The sequence below is a fragment of the Episyrphus balteatus genome, chromosome 3, assembly GCF_945859705.1.
Source record: "Episyrphus balteatus chromosome 3, idEpiBalt1.1, whole genome shotgun sequence".
Taxonomy (NCBI): domain Eukaryota; kingdom Metazoa; phylum Arthropoda; class Insecta; order Diptera; family Syrphidae; genus Episyrphus; species Episyrphus balteatus.
This window is the reverse complement of record NC_079136.1, coordinates 30,328,846-30,352,677: the sequence shown is the minus strand read 5'-3', so window position 1 is coordinate 30,352,677 and position 23,832 is coordinate 30,328,846. Positions and strand designations below refer to the sequence as shown.

Here is a 23,832-nt window from a genome sequence, read left to right as displayed (position 1 = left end):
TGACAGAGAATTGTCCAATCTAGTACAATGAAATGCGAAGAACAAATCCAGATAGAGTTGATTTTGTTAATGTTTATTGACCACTTAATGTTGTTTGTTAACATTGTGTGCACAAAAAGACCTTAATTTAAATATAATTCAAGCTTCAAACTAAATTACAGGGGTATTCACGATCCGGTGTAACAAAAAGGTGTAAAAATGCAAAATTTTGTTTTCTACTACTACAACTAGGGTTGCCAACTTTTTTAAGAAGGAATAGAGTATATTTGATCTCATAGACGAAAAAAAAGAGTACATTTGAAAAAAGAAGAGTACCATTCATTGCAAATCTTAAAAATGTATTTTTTGGTACTTCTTGCAGTATATATCAATATTTTTGTTATTTTTAAAATATGTGTATCTGTATAACCCTAAACGGGCAAATTCAAAATTGATATAAATTCATGACCCAAAATACTCTCTCAGTGAATGCTGAAGTTGTAAGAACAGATAGTATATAGTTCACAATTTTTGCAGTTACCAATATAAGAAGCTTAACTCGAACAAAAATACCTTGATTTTTTACAAGAAAAAATCTAATGTTTTGAGGTCTTAAACAAAACAAAGTAAAATAGAGAACAAAATTTGAATTAAAAATAAATTAAACTAATATTTCTAAAAAAGTACAAAATCCTTTTTAAACATTTTTCTTTAATTAATATTTAAAACTGTTTTTTTTTTTTTTTTTTTAATAAAGGTATTAATATTCTATAAATTTTTTTATTTCCATGAATCATATTGAAAACAGCAAAAGTTACACCAGTTCAAACATTGGAAAATCAAGAAAAATAGCATCAGTTGTGTTTCATATTTTTCTATTAAAAAAAAAAACAAAGTTTAATTTTTTGAAAAAAGCTTACTCCTTCCTTTGATTCAATTTCATTCCAAAACAAAATTTAAAAAATAAATTTTAAGTCTGACTAAGAAACAAACAAAACAAGTAGGTCATACTAAAACAACGACCAAAATTATAGTGCTTTGTACTCTCTAAATCACAATTGTTCATATTTAGTTATTATAAGGTCGAATATTTTAAGCCTCGTTATCTTTTTCATTCAATTATCTTTAGAAATATGAAAGTTATCCACCAATTTATAAACGTTAAGATGTTTATGTGGTGGTACACTTAGCCTTAAGTAAAAAAAGAGTATTTTGACGTACTCTATCAGAGTTATAGATTATAGAGTACAAACACGTGAAATAGAGTACAATACTCTTTTTTAGAGTACGGTTGGCAACCCTAACTACAACTGCAATAGACAAATTTTGGACCATTGTATTTTATTTTTGCAATAGGGTTGGGGTACATAGCAAAAAAAAAATTTTAGTCTGTATATTTGGTTGTTTTATTTTAAGAAAATGTTACACTTTTGCACTTTTACAACGATACAAGACAATTTGCATCGAATCGTGAATACCCCTTACGTCTTCAAATCAAAACCCTAGATAAATTAATACAATGATACTGAGCTTACAACCTTTGTAATATTTGTTAAAATGGCTCTAAGCAAGCTTTAAACACCGAGAATGGCGTTTACGTTAAGCAATCGTTAAGCAACGTTGCTAAAATGTGTAAGTTATTTATAAGTACACATTTTGTACTTAAAAGCTATTTAGAGGTTGTTTAAAGTTAAACAACCTTTAAGATTCTTTTATACACTGCGCTTCACTTGAATAGAAACGACAATTTTTCTTTAGAAAAAAGCGATTGGCGCTTTGGTGAGATACAAATTATGAAAAATCATGGACAACACTAATTTTAGTAAAGCAATATTAAACTTTGACATTATTTGCACATTATAACCAGTTATGGGCTACGAGCTACCATTAGGCATCACAGAAAATGCATAATAAGAAGATAACATTGGAAATGCACTTGCAAGATGCAAAATCGCGAATGATATTGAAAAAATTGCCAAATTTGGATGAGAATATTTTTAAAATATCGTAAACTAGTGATTAAATAAAAAAATAAGACATGTGAGACCCAAATCAAGAGCAGAGAAAAAATAATTTAACAACTAGCTGCAATTTCCTTCACTTTGCCGCTAAAATCAGTCAAAAACGTGGATTTAGTGCGATGGTATGTGTTGGTTTGTTCCATCACGGAAGTTATAAAATGTGCGCATCATTTAAAAAGCCTTAAAATGCAAAATAACAGCATTTTAAGTTCCTCTAAGATAACAGAAAAGTTAACTATTTTATAGTTGCATTCGAACTGAAAAGAAATGAGGTAAAGAGTGGTTTTTTTTTAAAGTAAACATACCAACTCAGATGGACCATAATACCATATTAATATTAGTCCTATATCTTTGTTTACTTTTTTGGAAGCAGAAAAGTTTGAACAAAAAGCGTTTGGTTACTTTTGGACAATTTTTCTTTCTCTGAGAGGATTTCATACCCACTCCTAAAAATTTGACAGGTTTCATATTTTTGTACAAAAAGAATCCAAACAGACCTAATGGTAGAAGCTCTTGGCAAGTTTAGGAACGTGGAAGAACAACCGTCATAGAGATTGCGCAAGGATAGTTCCAGAAAAAACAACGCAATAGAAACAAAACAGATACATTCCGGATGAAAACGAAAGTTTATTTCAATTATTCAATCCTTAAATTATTGTAGAAAATGTCATTTTCTTAATTTGTAAGAAGTTACCAAACAGTATAATCACTTTCTCCAATTAGGTCCACGATTGTGTACAGTGCAAGTGCATTTTCAATGTTAGCTTCTATTTATGCATATAATGTGCAAATAATGTCAAAGTTTAATATTGCTTCACTAAAATTATTGTTGTCCATGATTTTTCATCATTTTTATGTAATTTGAGAGCTTGTTTCTATTCAAGTGACGCAAAAAAAAACACTGTTTTTTGTAAAGTAATGCGAAAAAACGCAACTAGTAGCCATACGGTTTTTGTTTTGGGTTTTTCGTTTTTACAACATTGTTTGTTAAAAGTTCCTCTTTGAAAATGCAAAACCAAAAATCTACTAAGTTACCTCACCAAAGCGCCAATCGCTTTTTTCTAAAGAAAAATTGTTGTTTCTATTCAAGTGACGCGCAGTGTAAATCTAAATATAGCTGTTGGTGTTTAAATTCAATGAATGTAGAATTTATTGAGATTACATTCAAAACCATTGCAATCATTTACAACCCCGGATGCGGGATATGACTAATGGAGAACGTAGTTAGTTCCGATTTAAAAGCTTGATTTTGTTATGATGATGTACTAACATCATATTATACTACAACTTCATTTTTTTTTAATTGAAGATTTAAGTAACTAAAGAGGGAGAAAGTATGAGCGACATAGTTTTGTATTAAATTTTACTAATTTGTCCATAGATCATTGACCCATGGATGTCTTCCTAAATTTAAAAAAAAATGTATTCTTCTATTCGATTGAACTTATGCATGATAGTTATATAGTAGATAATACTTCAGCTGAAGCGTATTATATTGTTTTGCCTGTCATCTTATCTGACTAGTTGACAATGATTAATTACAAAAAAGATGAGTTAATACCTACTTTTTATTTTTTTTTTTCAAAAAATAGCCAGTAGAAACAAAAAAAAAATTTAACAAAATAATAGGAACATATAAGAATGTGTATTTAGCTTTAACTAAAAGAAAGGTCAACTTTTTTTAAAGGTTAATAAATGCATTATTCATATAAAATCATTGAAAAGGAACTTAAATTCATTGGTTTTCTTCCAGAACTTGCTATGCACAAATTAGATTATAATGTTGATATTTACAAAAGGCAAAAGCCTAAATTATTTTTTATTATTATTTTTTTTAATTATTTATTTATTGGCCATAAGCTACCTTTTTTTAAAAGGCAAAATAATTACAGATTCAGAATAGGGACTGTTGCAGCAAAGATTTCCAGTGTGTGATTAAATTTAGATCTTTGCCTTCATTGATAAGAAAGTGTTAATTTCTGCATTTAAGAATGGTAAAAATTAAAATTTATTTAAAACGGCAACCTAAATGTAAAACCATTTCGTTTAATTTTGTATAAGTTCAATTAGTCCGTCCGTCAGTAAAAGTAACGAAACAATTAAATGCAATTAAGCTGTCAAAGATACAAACAACTTTATTACCAAGAACAAATTGCTTAAGACAATTCCATTTAAGAATCAATCCCTACAAGAATTAATATCATTTTTATTCTCTTTCGATTAAGTGTCTGCAATTGTTTTGATTCAATTAAGTTTTTTTTATAATAAAAAAAAAACCTAAAAATGAGCTTACCTTCTGAAAAATATCAAAGATTAATGAAAACAGCACGTCTTTGTGCTGCAGCTTGTGGTGCTGATGTTGCAGATCCTAATTACCATGTTAATTTTATAACAGTTTGCGTAATGTTCTGTATAACAGTTTATTTTATATTTTCCGCTTATACAGTGCAATTGAAATTTTCGGAAAATTGGGGAGTGCTTTTAGAATCATTTTGTATGGTTGGTAGTGTTATTCAGGTAATCTTAATTGTTAATAAATAAAATTTTGATTATTTTCATTTTTAACTTTAATTTAAAATTAAGTTTTAATTTAATTTTAATTTCTTCCTTACCTAACATTTCTTTACCATTCAGGGAATCTCTAAACTTTTTACTGGAATTGGCTATACAAAAACCTTAGCATTTACAAACAACGAACTACAAACCATTTATAAGCAATATGAAATAAAAAATAAATATTGCATAAGAGTTTTAAATAAATGTGTCTCGAAAGTCTCATTGTTATTAAGGACCATCTCAATATCTCACGTATTTATTTTCATTTGGCTTTTCTTTGCCCCATTGTTTATGTACTTAATAACTGGTCGTCGTTACATGTTGATGCAATTTTATTTGCCCGGATTGGATGTTGAAACCGATTTTGGATATTTTACAACACTTGGCATGCAAGGTGCTTGCTTGGTTTTCGGTGGTTTTGGTAATTTCGCTGGAGATTTGTTTTTTGTTATAAACAGCACGCATGTTATACTTTTTGCTGATATTCTTAAAATAAAAATTCGAGAATTCAATGACATCACAGAAACTGAGGAATTGGGTTCAAAAAAGTCTGAAGAATTATTGAATGATATTATAGAATGGCATCAACATTATTCGCAGTAAGAGTTTTACTTTTTTATTTTTTCAAAAATGTTTCCTCAAACATACACCCTTATTGCGATTTACAACTATCAATTGATAGTTGATAAATATTAAATTTCGATATATTATTACTTAATTTACAAAAAATTTTTAAACAGAAAATTATGTATAATTAAAAATTCCATTCCATTTTAAAACACCAAATTTTAGTACTTATTTACTTAACTATCAATTGATATTTTATATTCGCAATGCGGGTGATAGTTTTAAAATGAATGTTTTGCAGATATGCCAAGACTACCAACACAGTATTCTATTGGATGACATTTGTCGAAATTGGTACAACATCCTTGTCAATTGTTTTGACTCTTTTTATAATGTTAACAGGAGATTGGCCAGGAGCATATTCATATTTATTTCTAGAGTTTATCATGTTGTACGTTTATTGTGGAATTGGGACATTGGTTGAATTAACAGTAAGTGTCCTTTGGCCTTCAAGGACATATTTGAAAATGTTGATTGTCTTCTGAAATGTTTTTTTAGAATGACAAGTTTTGTGATGAAATCTATTCAATTCATTGGTATAAACTGGCAGTTCCACAGCAAAAATGCGTTTTACTTATGTTAATGAAATCACAGGATCCTGAATTAATTACTGTTGGAGGTGTAATGCCTTTATCAGTTAACACAGCTCTTCAGGTAATGTATGAATAAATTGTTTAATATATAAAATGTCTTAATGATTCATTTGTATTTTTGTTTCATTATTTTTAGGTTACAAAGTCAGTGTATAGCATTATGATGATGATTTTAAATTTCATTGAATAGATTCGATACTGTAAACTTACATTATTTAACTAGCTATCTGTTTAAATTATAAAGTGCAATAAGAAATACATATTTTCATATTTTTATGTAGATTTGTTCATTAATATTAATAAATAAAACTGGTTATTTTTTGAAAAAATATAAAATTATTAGAGAATTTAATCTTTCATATAATCAATTTTAATTCTTCAAAATAAACAAAATAATAGCTCTTTTGAAGAAAAAAGGATATTACTGAAGGTAAGATGTGCGATACCCTATTATTTAAATAAAATATCTGCATTATCTATTTATGTAAACAAAATAGAGAAAGTATAAATTTATTCAAAATCTTTTCTTCTTCTTTTTCTATTCAATTTAAGATTTCATAACTTACATAATTCCAAAATTTTGTTTTTGTTTATTTTAAGAACATTTTTTTTTTAATGCGATGTACCTCCTCTTATGGTCCAAAGTAGCTCTCTTGCTAACTTAAAAAAAAAAACCAAAAAATTCAGTTTTGAAAAAAAAAAATTATTTTTCAAAGGAACTTAATTTTTAAATCCTTAATTGATATTTTTTGAATTTTTTTTCTTAATTTTTATAATAATATATGTATTTTACATTTTGGTCATATGGGAAGTTCCGTTATTTCTGATACTTAAAAAAAAATTTAATTTCTCTTCTAAGGAATCCACACAAAATTCTTATTTAAAAACTGTTTTGGGCTGTAGCTCGAGACAAAATGAAACTTAAATGTCCTTTATTTATTGCAAGTTAAACTAATCGCGGTTTTTACACAAATTGGTTTGTCCTATACAATTGGAAAAAAAATCATACTTGATTATTTTTCAAAAGCCTAAATATAAGAACGCATCATTCAAGTTGATATAGTTTCTACACTCAGAAAAATGATCGGTTAAAAACAACGTAAATTAGTGTGAAATTAACAGAGGAAGATTGTAAATATAGCACCTGCAAGCTAACCCGGTTAAAATTACACGACTCGGTTATGAAAAATTGTTTAATCTTACCCACTTTCTTAGTTAAATTTTACTAATATTTCAAAATTTAGCCGAGTTTCTTGATCAATATAAACAAGTTGATTGGTTAAAATAACCTTCTGAAATGGTAATTTTACTACGTACTTTTTAACCAAGACTACGTTATTTTTAACACCTTTTTTTAACCCATTGAAAAAACCTCTCTGTAGGTCCATTATTTTTCTGCGTGGAGGTCCTCTCAGTAATTTTGAGGACATTATGCGCCATTTCGCTTCGTTTACTACTATTTTAAATTTTTGGTAGTAAATTGACGAATAAACGATTTTTCTCTGCTCTGCCCGTTTATGAACTGATACATAATAACTTAACCAATATATTCGATTTTCAAAATTTTCTACCTCCATTTTTCTCAACCCCAATTTTGACAGTCAGTGATTGTCAACTAACAGAAGTCAATCGCCTTCAATTTTTAGTCAGCGACGGCTTCTTTTCCTTTTTCGAGGGTCACTATGGCGAACATTTGTTTGTTCATTAAATTGAAGAAAACAAAAAAGGACAATAGAACAAATTGAATTAGCCATAAAGCAGATCAACAAAAAACAAAAAAAAAGGTTACGCATACGCCACAGTGGCTCTCACACAAATTTAAAGTTTTGAAACTCCACCACTAGCCGTTGTGATGATGTCTGGCAAAAGAGGCCTCATTTCTATGACATTTTTGACCGTCTCAAATGTGCCAAAATCTGGATTGATTGCTTGGAGTCTCTTGTGGAGCTATTGGTACAATAAACAATTAAAAACTTAAGAACTTCAAATGGCTTTTACCACTATCTATCTTCATTTATTAGTGACGTCACGATTCAGTGACAAACTGTACATAGCCACACCACATCGAGAAAACTCTGTCAACTTATCTACTTTTGAAGGATAGTCATTATTGGATCCGCTTTTTCTTTAAATATCATCCTTTTTAAGCTTGTAAACTTTAAGTAAATTATATTTTAATAATAAGAATGATCTGTTTAAAATGGTTCAAAGCATTACAAAAAGCTAAAATAATTAAAATCTCATAAATTAACAACGCCATACATCTGCTTACAACATGATTTGTCCATTCATGACAGCCAATTCAGAGCGTATCTTTATCGAAAGCAATCAATGAATCCAATAGACACTTAATTTCATTTAAATGTGTCTCCACTTCGTAATAATTTTGCTTTATATCATTAACAACATCCCGCACACACACACACGCCCAATCTTATGATCAAGTAGAGACTTATTATGGTCATGGTCACACATATCTGTACTGTTTAACTTCTGCAAAGCAAAAAAAAAAAAAAAACCATCAAAACAAAGAGTCCCATAAACCCAGATGTCGCCCTAGCACCCTTTCAATCATAATCGTCTGCTATATATTCAACTGCCCCCCAACAACCACCTATCGCTCCAGCCAGCCCCCCTTTTCGTATACTGCGGGTTCCAATAAAAATGTGTGACAGCAAAGCGCCTTCTTGTGTTTGCGTTATTACCCTCATTTCCGATAAATGTATTTTCATCAACTAAAACAATTAAATGCTGAAACAGATTATTATTTTCCTTTATCTGCTGCAGTATTTATAAGGTGCTTGAGATTTTATTAACTTCCAAGTACATGCACACGCACAGAAATATACGTAATAACGCGCCAAACGAAGAACGGAATGTTCGTTGGTGTTATTATCCTCCCCCAAACCTACTGACATAAACTCATCCAACACCCACGACTCTCCAGACATTTGGTTCATTCGTGTTGTTGTTGTTTTTTTTCTATTCCCAAAATCACATTGACAGCGAAGCCAAAACAATTACTGCCATCTATCTTTTCGTCCTTTTTCCATGGCAAAGTCACACTCCCGAGCCTTATTCTTCCTTCCTCCCCTAAACAAACACCAAAAAAAAAAAAAACAACAACTTCAGGAAGATCCCAAAAACATTTGGTATTACTCGTATCTTATGGATGGCCAGTGTATTTAATGCGATATATATTATGGATATTTGTCCCAGGATCATGACAATCGACTGGTGCTTTAGTGAGTGTGGGTTTGGGGGGGCAGGCAGAGGACACTTAAGTGTGATGACCATGATGGTTATGCGTGCGGAAGAATCTGAGCTTTAGTTAAATGAAATTATTTTATGCTATACTCATTTTGTTGCTGCTGCTATTGCTGCTTCTTGGAAATGAAAACGAGCAGAGCTTATGACTTCCCAGCGATAACAATATTTATGGACTGAGGACATTTTTGGAGGATGATAATTTGCTGTGAACAAATAGTATTCATACCACCATGACATTAGATTTTAGGCTTTTTGATATTGTTTTTTTTGGGGATTTATTATCTGTGTTTTTCGTTTATCGCGCGGGGAAGATGACAAGTTTGTCGAGTTTTAAGTTAAAATTGGTTAAAGTTCATTATTGGAATAGTAAGTGGAGGCTTATTCGATTTTGTTGTTTGGTATTTATATATTTTGATTTTGAGTTAGTATCGGTTTTTTGGAAAGCACCTCAGTTTAGTCTTATAGGATTGAATTTGAAAACAAAATTATGCTCTAATCTCGGGCTGCAGCTTAAACCACTTAATTGATTTTTGATGTGAAAACTTCTTTAGTATCGTAGTGATTTGTTATAACTTTTTTGTTTTAATAGATAGATTGAACGAAATTTGTACTGTAGATATGTAATTAAATAAACTATAAATATACCTACAATTAATTTCAATTAATTTCATATTCAAAATTCTGAGATAACGGTAAAAAGATGTTCTTTTTCCACACACATTATATCTTTTGATCTAGTGCACATACAAATTTGATTTAACTTTATTACGCGTGCTGATAACATAACCTTTCATTTGATATATCCTTTGAGAATAATTTTTTTTTTAAATTCTTTTCTATGAGGTAAATAAGGTGTTATCTCCCGGTAAAGATCTTAAAATTTTCTTCCCAAAACTGTCTGATAATTGTTCTTAGGCTAATGAAGTTTTGGGTGAAAGAATGACATCTTCTACTCTAGACTTTTATGGGTCAATCTGGGATTTTAAGTGAATTTCTCAAAATGTGCCTGTTTTCTTGAAGTGCATTTTTTCGTTTATCTGCCCATTCTTTGAGAATTTTGGATAGTATAGGTTTTTTTGTGTTTTCTTATTTGGTAATCAATAGTTTGGCACTATAAATTCAGTTTTCCACAGATTTGTTTAGAAGACACACCGAAATTACATGTTGCAACGAAAGATGCATTCATTTTAGTGCTGGGATATGTTTGGATGTGTTTTGAGCACTTTTTTACGAACCTAAGATTAAACAAAATTTACTTTTTGATACATGCTTGAAAAATGTAAAATGCATTATTTTACCTAACCAACATTGGAATCTAATGTTATTATTTGTGAAAATACTTTTTCCACTCAGAAATTCGCACTGCTAATATAAAATGACAACATCCAGGGGGGGCACGTCTCCAGGGATACCTTTAAATATATGTAAAAAAAAAATATTGTTCCAAATTTCAAAAGAATCGGTGCAGTAGTTTTGCAGTTATGAGGGACACCGGCTTTGAAAACATTAGTTGTGGGGAGAACGATTTAAAGTTTTGAACTATGGACTAAAACGTTCGTAAGCGAAGTATTAAAATACCTATAACTTAATCAATTTGGCTTCCACAATTTGAACACAATATTCTTGAAAAAGTATTCCCGGGGAAAAAGTATGTGTCAGTTTCTTTTTGTTATTCTTTTAGAACTTTAATATTTATTAGAATGAAGTCTTTAGTATTTGACTAAAAACTACTAGGTCATTAAATAATGGTATAAATATGTCCATGATATTGCAAAATTTTATGCAAAATCAATTAAAAAACGTAAACATTTTTTTTTCTAAATTTCATCTTTAAAACTCAATTTCTCAAAAACTATTTAATGAAACAACTTAAGTCAAAAAATAAAATAAGGAATAGATTAGGTACTAACTTTAATATAGCACAGGATTGTACATGCATTTTATGATTTTTTATATTTTTTTTTCGCCCGGCTAATCGGAAGGTAAGTGGGTAAGCATTTAAGTGGCTTTTACTGTAACAAGAAAATGAAAATTTTTCCTTCCGAATAACTTTTTTGTCATTTGGTACCTATTTGATGTGGAAAATGTGCCAAAATATTTTTGGCCAGGCTTTAAACCAAAATACCGCACTGTGCGTCGTTAAACTTCGCTGCTTGTCAGTCAGTCGTATGACAACTTCGAAGCATAATACCACCCATATGACTGACCTTGACCACTATGAGATTCATCATAACAAACCTATTAAATGAACGTTTACTTGGATCTTTTATCTTTAACCGTTACAGATTAGTCTCATCAGATAGAAAAATGTTCATTTTGTCAAAATACTTATTCCGACCATTATATATATGAAAAAATGGCTAAAAGGCAAATTTTTTGTTTCTATCTTTGTTTGGATATTCCATAACTTACGTCAAAAATCTATAAAAAACCTCAAAATTAAAATTAAAATTTGGGGTAAATTTCGTCCCCCTTGAAGTGAAAATATTTCCCATGAGAATAAATTCCCGTGAAGGTAGAATTCTCCATCATCAAAATAATGGTCACTTAATTTAAATTTTTCCATAAAGCTGAAAATATCTTAGCATTCCACAAAAAAATTTGCAGAATAATTTATTCAAACATGCAAAAGTCTAATGTAAGTGGTTATTTAACAAAAAAAAAAAAAAAAAACACAAAAAAAAGTATTGATAAACCTTTTAATCAACTGACAACAAGAAATCCAAACAAACTAGCTATATAGACTTGCGAAAGTTGCCTTACCTGATGCATAAATATTAGTTGATACACACCCATCAGGTGTCTATGATCCCCCTCTCCACCACCAGCTGTTACACTCTCTTTCATCTAATGAAATTCATTTTTCGACTATTAAAGCTAAAATCCATCGCAGACGATGGCCCATCGTAAAACCAATGACCAATTTAATACTTTCTTCTTAAAGTGTCAAGTGAGAGATAAATCAAGTTGCAAACAAGCCGGAACAGATTTATTAATATACCTTATTTGGGCATTTAAGAGACAATTATACTTTGGTGTAAGCATTTGTTTTCTGGAAAATTCGAAACCTGAAAAAAATTTTGACAGTAGCCTAATAGCCGCCACAAAACCTACCATAATCTACCCAAAAAAACGTAATAAAACTGTCAAATACCGATAAATATTGCACAAAAACAAAAAAATACAAATTAAATTCCGATTACATCTGAATGTTGGTGAGCAACAACAATAAAAAAAATTGTAATCGATAGTTTTGTTTAAAATCAATAGACCAGTGCCGATGCCTTCAAAAACATTAAAAAGTACAAAAAAATCATAGTAGGATGAAACCCATTGGAAAAGGAGGGGAATATGATAAGAATGAAAGGAAAAATAAATTACGGGCAAGCCGAGTTCGGGAAGTGGGTGGGTTAAGTTTTTAGTGGTAAAAAATGGTATATCTCGATTTCCGGCAAAACTACAAATCCTATAGAAAAAAGTTGTATGGCAAAGTTGTAGGTAATAAAAAGATCTACAACTTTTGTATCAACAATTTTTTCACATAACCTCAAAATTTATGTGAAAAATTCAAAAAACCGAGTTTTTGGTTTCTTATTTTTATCTTTTTCAAAAACAAACATTTTTCTACGAAATTTGGTGAAAACTTACCTTATTATGTCTCAAATACACTGTAATTTATTTGATTTAAAATATTAATTTGTTCACCTTATTTTGACTTAATACCAAAAAAACACCCTAATTTTCAATCGAAAATTCACGTGTCAAAATATCAGCTTTTTTCAAAAAGTCGGTGGGCATTTCGTTCGTTAAAATGTCTATTTTCTGATGGTGTAAAAAAAATTGTACATTAGTATACTATAGAACATGTTCTAGTAAAATTCAAAAAATGAAAAAAGCTTGAATTCGAAAAAAAATTTTTATCATTGTTTACAATTTTGGCCTATTTATTCAAATTTACACTTTAATTACTCAAAAAACGTAAGATTTCATGTAACATTGATTAATCTTACGTTTTGTGAGTAATTAAAGTGTAAATTTGAATAAATAGGCCAAAATTGTAAACAATGATAAAATTTTTTTTCGAATTCAAGCTTTTTTCATTTTTTGAATTTTACTAGAACATGTTCTATAGTATACTAATGTACAATTTTTTTTACACCATCAGAAAATAGACATTTTAACGAACGAAATGCCCACCGACTTTTTGAAAAAAGCTGATATTTTGACACGTGAATTTTCGATTGAAAATTAGGGTGTTTTTTTGGTATTAAGTCAAAATAAGGTGAACAAATTAATATTTTAAATCAAATAAATTACAGTGTATTTGAGACATAATAAGGTAAGTTTTCACCAAATTTCGTAGAAAAATTTTTGTTTTTGAAAAAGATAAAAATAAAAAACCAAAAACTCGGTTTTTTTTAATTTTTCACATAAATTTTGAGGTTATGTGAAAAAATTGTTGATACAAAAGTTGTAGACCTTTTTATTACCTACAACTTTGCCATACAACTTTTTTCTATAGGATTTGTAGTTTTGCCGGAAATCGAGATTTACCATTTTTTACCACTAAAAACTCAACCCACCCACTTCCCGAACTCGGCTCGCCCGTAATTTATTTTTCCTTTAATTTTCATCATATTCACCTCCTTTTCCAATGGGTTTCATTCTACTATGATTTTTTTTGGTTTCAAAAATTATCGACCCTGGTCTACAAAGCGATATTCGGATTTGAATAAATTATTTATTTTTATTTTTTTTTTTATATCTATTTTGTATATTGTTTTGTTGTTGTTAAATTGGCCAGAGTCACGTAAATCGAAATAAAATTTTCAATCCATGCATATTTGATGGACGAGAGTATTAGGTATACCAACTGAGCTTTCTTTGCGTTGCATAATACGCAACCGGAATTGGAATCAATTTTTTTTTTTTTTTTTGTTGATTTATTACTGCACTGATAGTATCATGTTACATTTCGCGTTTGGCGATGTTCAACAAAAAAATACAAATTAGAAAAAATATATATTATAATCAAATGCAAAATTGAATTTATCATTATTTACTTATGCATGTGAAGGGTTTATTGGTTTACACTTGTCAGATATTTTTTTCACATAAAAAAGTTTTTTGGTTTGATTAATGCAGATTTAAGTAAGCGCTGTACAAAAAATTAATGAATTAGATTAGAATTATTGATAAGTGGGAATTTGTATTATGTCCACTGAATGCAAAAGCTAGTTATCTATTTTAATTTTGTTTAAATATCTTTTTGCATTTTTAATTTACAAACCATATCCTACGATTGACTATGTTTTATAAATTACGGATATTATTGTAAAGAAGTTTTCATTAATTTTAAAAATTGTATTAATTTTGAAAAATGTTTGAATTTTTTTTAAAGGGACTTGTATAAAAATTACTAAGAAACTGAACCCAAGAATTTTTGAGCATCGGTCAGGAGCTGTTGACCTCATTTGCATAAAAGAGTCCTTATTGCTTGTTGTGTTGTGACATTTTCTTATTCCTAAACCGGAACAGATCTGTAAAAAAATGGAGATTTCCAAAACTTGAGGAGCTAAAATTGCATCAGTCACTGCAAAAGTTGAAGACTATTATACAAAATACCATGGTCGCACTTTTCAAAAAGAAAGGTTATAATTTAATAAATAAAATAAGTTAAGTGGCTTGAGGCAGTGGCACAGTTAAGAAAATAAAATTAAAAAAAAAAACCATAAAATCATATGAAGCACAAAAGAGTGCAATTTGTTAAAAAAAACATGAATAAATTTGAACTGTTGTAATTTTTATAAACGGTGACAGAAAAAAACTTCTACTTCAGCTAAAATTTTTTGGATGGAGGTTAAAATTGCTGTCAAATGAAAGATAAGTTGTTAATAAAAATGAAAGAATAGGGTTTACACACTTTAAATGGAAACTTCTAGTTGGCAACCCTATATTATAAAATGCCACTTAGCTAATTTTGTCTTATCTTTGCCTTAAAAGTAAAAAATTAAATAAACAATGTTATAAATAAAGGCTTACAAATATGGCAACCCTGTTCAAATAAAAAAAAACTACAAAAATCTTTTTTCAACAGAAAATTAGGAGTTTTTACGCCAAAAGGCTTAAGTATACACCAAACTCTATCCCACAAACTCTCTTTTATCTCAAAAATACCAGGTGTCATCTCTTTAGGTAATATGAAAAGTATGCGGCAACCCTACTAAAATGCTTAAAAAACAATATTTTATTTTAAAAATGTACTCTGCAATCGTACGCAAATGCTTTAAAACACAGATGGTGTCATCCAATGTTTTGTTGGTAGTTTGATGTTTTTGTGTAAAACTTATGCTCTTTTGTTTAAAAACGATTTTTGTAGGTTTTTTTTTTATTTAAATATGTTTGCTATGTTTGTAGGCTTCCGTACATTATTTTATTAATTTTTGTAATTATGGGCTTTTATGTGGCATTTTAAAAGTTTTCTTATTTGATTAAACTACAAAGATATGAAAAAAATTAGTTTGGTAACATTTTTCCTTTAAAAATGAAGTTTCCATTTTAAAAGTGGCAACCTTATTTTTCATTTTTAGTATCTACCTACTTATCTTTCATTTGACACCAATTTCAACCTTTAACATTATGACATTTTTTAAAAATAAGTAGTACAGGAAAGATAGACTTTTTCGTGGAACGAAATATAGGACGGCTGAATTTTTCAAATCTGAAAGAGGGGTATTAGAAAAGCTTAAGTCCTGGTTTTCGGGACGCCACCCCCTGGCGAAATCCGCCATTTTGGAAAACGCGAATCGCTCTATATCTTCAAAACTATTTGTCCTAGAGAAATGGTTATTAGACCAAAGTTCTTGGAAATTTAATTATCTTTTTCTTTGTAATACATTATTATTCTGAGCGGGCAATAGTTTTGAGGTTATGTTGTTTTAATTTATTTTTTTTTCGGTTTTTTTAAGATTTAAACATTCCCGGTATTAGTTACATAATTTTTTAAACAGTTAAAGTTATAGACCATCAAATTTCCAATAATTTGATATATTTTTGAATGTCATGCGATGTATGAGTCGAAAGTTATTGATCATAAAACTATAGTCTAAGTACAGGAAAGTTAGTAAAAAAACAGGCATTTTGTGGAACGAAATATAGGGAGGCTGATTTTTTCAAATCTGAAAGAAGGGTATTAGAAAAGCTTAAGTTCTGGTTCTCGGGACGCCAACCACCAGGCGAAATCCACCATTTTGAAAACTTGAATTGGTCTATATCTGCTATACTATTGACTTGACCGAATAAGTTACTCAACCAAAGTTGCAGGCAATATAAATATCTTTTCTTGTACATGCACTGTTTTTCAGCGAGGACAACACTTTTGAGGTTATGTTGTTTTATTTTTTATTTTTTCGGTTTTTAATTTTTCTCAGTCTCTATGATGGAAACATAATGTTTAGCATCATAAAAGTTGGATTTTGACTTAAAGCAAAATATGTGTACCACAATATTCTAAGTTTACCGTTACCCACCTTAATAACTCCCTCTCATATCATTTGTTTCTTGTTTTTACGTTACATAAAAGATTTAGCCTTTTTTTCATATCTTATGCAAAAACATATTAGTATATTTTTAGAAAATATTGAAAGGGATTGCTCTTAAAATTCCGTATCTTTGGTTTAAAAATATAATCTTCAAAATTATACCAAATTAATATAAATTTGATGTTCTACAACTTTATTCATGCTAAAAAATTATGTTTCTATCATAGATGCTGAGAAAAATTAAAAAAACCGAAAAAATAAAACAACATAACCTCAAAAGTGTTGTCCTCGTTGAAAAACAGTGAATGCACAAGAAAAGATATTTATATTACCTACAACTTTGGTTAAGTAACTTATTCGGCCAAACCAATAGTTTAGTAGATATAGACCAATTCGCGTTTTTCAAAATGGCGAATTTCACCATGGGATTGGCGTCCCGAGAACCAGGACTTAAGCTTTTTTCTAACCTTTATTTCAGATTTTTAAAAATAAGCCTCCCTATATTTCGTTTCACAAAATTTCGTTTTTTATTTACTAACTTTCCTGTACTTAGACTATAGTTTTATGATCAATAACTTTCGACTCATACATCGCATGACTTTCAAAAATATACCAAATTATTGGAAATTTGATGGTCTATAACTTTAACTGTTTAAAAAATTATGTTACTATTACCGGGAATGTTTAAATCTTAAAAAAACCGAAAAAAAATAAATTAAAACAACATTACCTCAAAAATATTGCCCGCTCAGAATAATAATGTATTACAAAGAGAAAGATAATTAAATTTCCAAGAACTTTTTTCTGATAACCATTTCTCTAGGACAAATAGTTTTGAAGATATAGAGCGATTCGTGTTTTCCAAAATGGCGGATTTCGCCAGGGGGTGGCGTCCCGAAAACCAGGACTTAAGCTTTTCTAATACCCCTCTTTCAGATTTGAAAAATTCAGCCGTCCTATATTTCGTTCCACAATATGCCTGTTTTTTTACTAACTTTCCTGTACTAAAGCAAATTTGTGTAAAAATAATGAAATTCAGAAAAAATATTTTTCCTGTATAAACTAACTGGGTTTTATTTTTGGATTTTAGGAAAGTGTCTAAAAATAAATATTAGATAGCTTTTTGTTTGAATTTTTGCATTTATATACAAAAATAAAAAATTATTTAAAAAAAAAGTGATTGGACCGGTTCCCATGTGCCGCACTCACTCAACTTTGTTGATCTGCTTAAGGATATGTTCAGTCGCTAAGCAGGCACCTTATTTTAAGTTTTTTACTTGCTCTATAGGGCAAGTATTGGTTTCGTGTCAAAAAAATAATTCGAGGTTTTAGTCAAAACTAACATTACGATAATGGAGAAGTCTGAAAAAGTGGTTTTCGTCATGACGTCCGTCGGTCTGTGCGTCGGTGCGTCTGTGCGCCTGTGCGTCGTCAAAAAAAGGTGTACAAGAAGCTGCAGCCTAAACAGGTGGACGAATTTTCTTGAAATTTGGTACAGATGATTATTTCGTAATTTCCAAGGTTGTTTTTTTTTGTTTTTTAATATCTCGCCTAGAACGTATACCTCCCATACAAACTTTTCGAGGTATTGGAATTTTCTCGAAAACGGCTCTAACGATTTTGATTAAATTTGACACAAGTAATGCTGTACGTATATCTAATATAACTGCGTTTTTAGTTTTTCTCAAAAAATACGGATAGTGGAAATATAACAATTTCTTTTTTTTTAATGGTTAATGTCGGCTCTTCCCGTGTATCGTTAATGAGTTATTGCAATTTTCTCGAAAACGACTCTAAGGATTTCGATTAAATTTGGTATTCGTTATAGTCTTAATGAGTCTAACAAAACTGCGTTTTTAGTTTTTCACAAAAATTTCCTAGAACGGTAAGGCGTTGCCGTTTTCTGCCAAATTGATGCATTTTTTAGTTAATGTCGTATATTTCATCAAAGGCTAAGCCAATTTTATTCAAAATTTGCAGACAGATATTTCTTGTCATTTAGAAGTGTAAAATGTAAAAAAAAATCTAAAATGTTTTGAAAAAAAAAGTTTAAATGGAATTTTTTTACTTTTATTTTTTTTTTTTTTCAAAATTTAACGAAAATCTTTAATTTCCAATAGTTATCTAAAGTATAGATACTTTGAACTACAAGAGCAAATACGTGCGGCCCCAGTCGTGCATTTTATTTTTGTTATATTACCAATAGGTAATAGGGCTCATCAATCGAGGTTCCAGGGCTAAGACATTTGGTAAATGACAAACTAGGTCTTATCGTTTTATAAGGGTACCAAACCCTGAATTACGGGGTTTGGCTTTCTTTACATCATTTTCGACCCCAAAAGCATAACACTCATAAATTTGTTATTTTTTTTTTAATTGCGGCATTTCAATATTTTAAACCAGTACTACAGAAGTTGAACACATTTTTTCATTCCATTCATTACAAAGTATAACTTTACCATATAATCAGATGGGTAAATAAAATTAATTCAAAACTTATTTTAGGGGCAAAATGAAGAAAAAAAAAAATATATTTCTCTTTTTGATCACATTCGTTGGAATTGGTATCCCGAGGCTAAATGTTTAACATTCTCCAAAAACGAAAAAAAAACTACACATCACGCAACAAGTTGCATGTGTACAGTGACTCAAAAAAACTTTTCTTGCAAGAAACTATCAAGACTAGTTAGTGGATGAATTAAATGCTGAATATCTTACTCATTGTATTTTATGTTTCGGCCTACTTTTTGAAGAAATAAGACATTAGAAACATTATTTTTATTTAATATTTTTTTTTTACTAAAACGTTTATGTTAAATTGCTTTTTAGCTTTAAATATAAAATCCAATTCGGGTATTGTGAAAAAATTCAGTGTATTAACTAAAAGAATTTATAAAGCGGGTTTCATTCAGCTGTCATTTTATTATGAAACGATATGACTAAATCATTTTTGTTGTTAAAAAACTTTATAAAAGATTTGGCACCATAGAGATTTAAATGAAAATAATAATATAATATTTTTTGAACAATACTTTAAAGAATTTTTTAAATTTTTATTAAAATTAATTAAAATTTTTGATTTTTCAATTGTTTTTAAATGTCGAAAAAACTTTTTAGAAAATTGTTCATCTTTTTTAAAAATATTTCAATGACCCTAAAGATAAGGCAAGTAAGACCTCGAAATATATAGGCCAAAAATAAATAATTTTCTAAAATGAAAAGATGCGTTTTTAATTTTATCTGAACTAAAAGAAGCAAAACAAATAAGTTAATAAATGAAATAATGTTTGATTGACTGTATAGATATACAAATACCATGTAATGGGTGACCATATTATGCTGGCCAAATTCAATTCAACCCCCACTGTTTCTCTTTATCAACGTGATAGATTGCCATTTCCCACCAGGCCATGTCTGGCCAATGCCAAATTGAGATTTCTTCATCTTTTAGTCCAAAAAGACGATGAAGACGACCAACCGACGAAGACCGTTGCGACAACGAAGTGGCTTTTGTTTTGTATTTTGATTTGGATTCGGATTCGAACTACCAGCCCGACCACAACTAATAGCCAAACGGTGATGATAACAACAAACGAAATGAAAAGTTTCTGGAATTTATAGCGCGCGCGATGGTTCTTAGCCAAGTAAGCCTCCATTTGGCCAGCAGTCTTTTGTGTTATGTGAAACAAACAAACAAAACTGAGATAAACTCTCCAGAGATATGTGTAAAGTTATAATTGGACTGCCAATTTATTTCGGGCTTGTTGTTAGTTTTGTGATAGCAATAACAAGTGCGGCAACAGTAGCTAATAATGAATTCAGTGAATTAGATCTTCTTGGTTCAGGTGTGTTAGAAGAAAAAAATTAATTATGTTTTTTTATTCAAAAAATTTATTTGTTTGACATACAAATTGTTAGTGAAATTCGAAGATAAAAAAAAATGTGAATATTGTGCGTCTAAGAAGCCCCTAATAACCCTCCGCATATTGAACCTTAAATTAAAGAGACAAGAATTAGTTTTTGTTTATAATTTGATTTGTATTAAGTGTCATGTTCAAAATAGTTGGTCCTTTTAGTAAAAACACATTTATCGATGTTTTGATTTTTTAGATCCTTGCATTGTGATAATAATCCATTATGGTTTGATGGTTTGAATAAATCACTGTTACATTTAGTTGAATCTCTGAATTAAAACAAATAAGAGAAAACACAACTGAAATTTTATATTGACCATCAACATATTAATGAAAAAAAATAAAATAAAACCCCAAAAAATACTGGAGTATGGAGCAAAAATGACAGTACTTTCCATTTTTGTCATATTATATCGATTCTTATTCTAACTTTCATCTTTTCACAAAAAATAACCATTTACGCAAAATAATTTCGACTCTTTAGGCTGTTCTCTCTAATAACAAACGAAGCTTTTTCAATAATTTTTTTTATTCGTATGATGGACTCGCTTTTAATGTCATGTGTATTGTATACCTACCTACATTACAACAATATTATTTCCCCCCTCCTCCTGCTCTATCTTGACTAAAAACCCCCTCCATCAATATTTTGTACTCTTTTGATCCTTAAATACAGCAAATGAAAATTTTTGCTAAGTTTATGTTTTTATCAAGTTTTTACTTCCTATAAGAATCTGTCGTGGTTTTATTTTTCTATTCAATTATTTGCTCATCACAAAATTCCAAAGTGAAACAGTCAAATTGAAAAAACACTTCGATTTAAAAAGCTTAATTACTCGAATACGCTCGTCTGACGAAAATTTTCAATCAGATCTTTTTTGTAGGAAATTTAATTTTATATAAGAAAAAATGAACAGAATTTTTTTTTACTTTGATCGTCTAGCAGTTCTGTTGTAACACATCATATCATGTATAAAAAAAAAACACCGATGATAGACCTCTTAAAATTATTTTTAACGGCTCAAATTTTCACCAAATTTTTTTTTCATCATCCTGAACAAGATTTTTGAAGTAACTTTCAAAAAAAAAAAATGTTTTATTTTTTTGGCCCAGTCTAATATACATTTACAAAGTGAATAGTTAAAAAAAAGTGTAAACATTTTACATTTTTAGCAACTTAAATTCGTGCCTCGTGAGACTCAGTTGTGCTTTTTATTTTTCATAGGATAAGTTTAGGTAAGTTTCGTTGCGGTAAATTCATGTTTTTTAGAAACTAGCAATTTATCAAAAAGCTAGAGCGTGTAGGTTGGGCTGGGACAAAAACAAATTGTGAGCCGAATCGACTAAAGTCATACCTCCATATGTGACCTTAATTATAAAAGTGGATAAAGTCACTTTTTGCATTGTTTACAGAAGAACAATATCTATTGTTTTGATTTAGCAGTATTTCTTTTTAGAAACAATTATAAGAGCTATAAACAAGTCTATTAACTGCAATTTTGCTTTTGAACAGTATTTTTAAACTTAGTTCACTTTCATAATTTTTTGGTGTTAGTTAGACCTTAAGTCATAAAATTGCATTTCTTGATTTTAGATTGAGTAAGATTTCTTTAGTTTTGTATCAAAAATATAAATCTGAAACAACTGCTTAGTATGCAAATAAGACGTTTAATACTCAAAAAGTTATCGATTTGCATGCAGTTCTCAAACTTCAATCTCATTTTCTGAAAAACTACAATTTTTGACTTAAGACCTTGAAAAGATTCATAAGTGTATGTACCTATGTAAGTGCAATAAAATCGCATTTTTTTTTAAATAAAAAAACAATAAAAAAATGTGTAGGTAAGCAAACACTTTATGATAACAAAGCATTTTTTAAAGCGAGTTATCTGATTTTTAAAGATTTCAACAGCAATAGTTTTTTCCTAGATACCAATTGAACTCTCCCTTTTATTGTCTTTTCTTGATATTACTTTACCTTTGTGATGCACATTGTTGTTTGTTTTTCATTAAATTGAGTTTTTGAAAATTTTGTTTCATTTTTTGTTTCATTTTTCAAAAACTATTCTTTAAAAAATAAAATAAATAAATAAACAAATAAATAAATAAGAAACCTTATCAATTTGTATTTTACTTTTGCAGATGAAAGTAGCATTGATTATTACGACAAACAATCATCGCTTGAGGAGAGTAAAGAATCTACATACGATGATCCAGAGACAATGCCTCAATTATTTCAAGGCGATATCGCTGTTGATGCAGAAACTTACACCAGCTTACGTTTGGGTGTAAATCCTTCAAAGTATCCCAAACGCCTTTGGCCCAATGGCAATATTCCATTTGAGATAAGTAAAAGTTATAATAGTGAAGAGCGTGCGGCAATTGAAAATGCCTTACGTGTACTTAACTCGCTAACATGCATTAATTTTGCCCCCTATGACGGAGAGGATGATGACTATTTGTATATTCAGCCTCCAGATGTTGATGTACCAAAAGGATGTTGGTCATATGTGGGCCGTCGAGGTGGCGAACAGACTGTATCGCTACAAAGACCAGATGAAACAAGTTTACATTGTTTTAGTAGTGAAGGAAGAATTATGCACGAATTGATGCATGCAATTGGAATTTATCACGAGCAATCGCGAGCTGATCGTGATCAATATGTCAAAATACACTGGGAAAATATTATGCCAAAATTTAAGAAGAATTTCAAATTGGTTTCGGAAAAGAATGGCAAATATTCATTTGATTATGATTATAATTCTGTGATGCATTATGGTGCTTATTATTTCAGGTAAAATTATTGGAAATTTTGTTTGCATTATATTTGTTGAACTTTTTTATTTTATTTAGTAAGAAAAAAGGAGAAAAACCAACAGTCACTCCTCTGAAGCCTGGAATTAAAATTGGTCAAAGAAGAACTCTCAGCAAAACCGATTGTTTGAAAATAAACGAACTGTATGGTTGTCTTACGGGACGTCACGCTAAAATGTATAGGAGTTTTTGTAAGCTGCTGGGATTGTAGTATTAAAAATAATGTTCTTATTTATCTTAGATCTAAGCTCGTAAATAAAGTGTATGTAAATAATTTTAAAATATTATAAACAAAAAAATTCAAAAAAATCATCTGTAAATAAATTAACAAAAGAAAAGTTGACGTTTTTTGCTATTTGCTCTTCTTTGGTAGTAAATTCTACAAATGAGTATTTTTTCTACTTTGTATTTTAAGTTATAAAAGAAGTTAAAATAAAAAAGCATCTTAAATTTCCTGAACAAAAAACTCGTAGTGAAATAATAACGTTTTATAATCAGACTTCCATGTTGTATTTCC

The 23,832-nt window shown here is 29.4% G+C and overlaps 2 protein-coding genes across 2 annotated transcripts; both read left to right on the top strand.

Moving 5' to 3' along the window:
- The first annotated feature begins 4,235 nt into the window (after nucleotides 1-4,235).
- LOC129913567 (odorant receptor 67d-like) lies at nucleotides 4,236-6,023 on the top strand. The gene is made up of 5 exons (XM_055992313.1): nucleotides 4,236-4,517; nucleotides 4,635-5,155; nucleotides 5,425-5,614; nucleotides 5,682-5,837; nucleotides 5,913-6,023. Exons 1-5 carry the CDS (start codon nucleotides 4,284-4,286, stop codon nucleotides 5,964-5,966), a joined length of 1,155 nt encoding a protein of 384 aa, XP_055848288.1. The 5' UTR covers nucleotides 4,236-4,283; the 3' UTR covers nucleotides 5,967-6,023.
- A 14,285-nt stretch (nucleotides 6,024-20,308) lies between these two features.
- Nucleotides 20,309-23,526, top strand: LOC129914900 (hatching enzyme 1.2). Its single transcript, XM_055994348.1, has 3 exons — nucleotides 20,309-20,432; nucleotides 22,644-23,295; nucleotides 23,355-23,526. The coding sequence occupies exons 1-3, from the start codon at nucleotides 20,309-20,311 to the stop codon at nucleotides 23,524-23,526; spliced, it is 948 nt and encodes a 315-aa protein (XP_055850323.1).
- Nucleotides 23,527-23,832: the final 306 nt, after the last annotated feature.

Excerpts from the sequence above, each read along its gene's own strand:
- LOC129913567 (XM_055992313.1), top strand. The coding sequence starts at position 4,284 with ATGAGCTTACCTTCTGAAAAATATCAAAGATTAATGAAAACAGCACGT. Across the intron at positions 5,156-5,424 it reads TGGCATCAACATTATTCGCA|ATATGCCAAGACTACCAACA; the intron begins GTAAGAGTTTTA and ends AATGTTTTGCAG. Across the intron at positions 5,615-5,681 it reads GGACATTGGTTGAATTAACA|AATGACAAGTTTTGTGATGA; the intron begins GTAAGTGTCCTT and ends ATGTTTTTTTAG.
- LOC129914900 (XM_055994348.1), top strand. The coding sequence starts at position 20,309 with ATGTGTAAAGTTATAATTGGACTGCCAATTTATTTCGGGCTTGTTGTT. Across the intron at positions 20,433-22,643 it reads ATTAGATCTTCTTGGTTCAG|ATGAAAGTAGCATTGATTAT; the intron begins GTGTGTTAGAAG and ends TTACTTTTGCAG. Across the intron at positions 23,296-23,354 it reads TATGGTGCTTATTATTTCAG|TAAGAAAAAAGGAGAAAAAC; the intron begins GTAAAATTATTG and ends TATTTTATTTAG.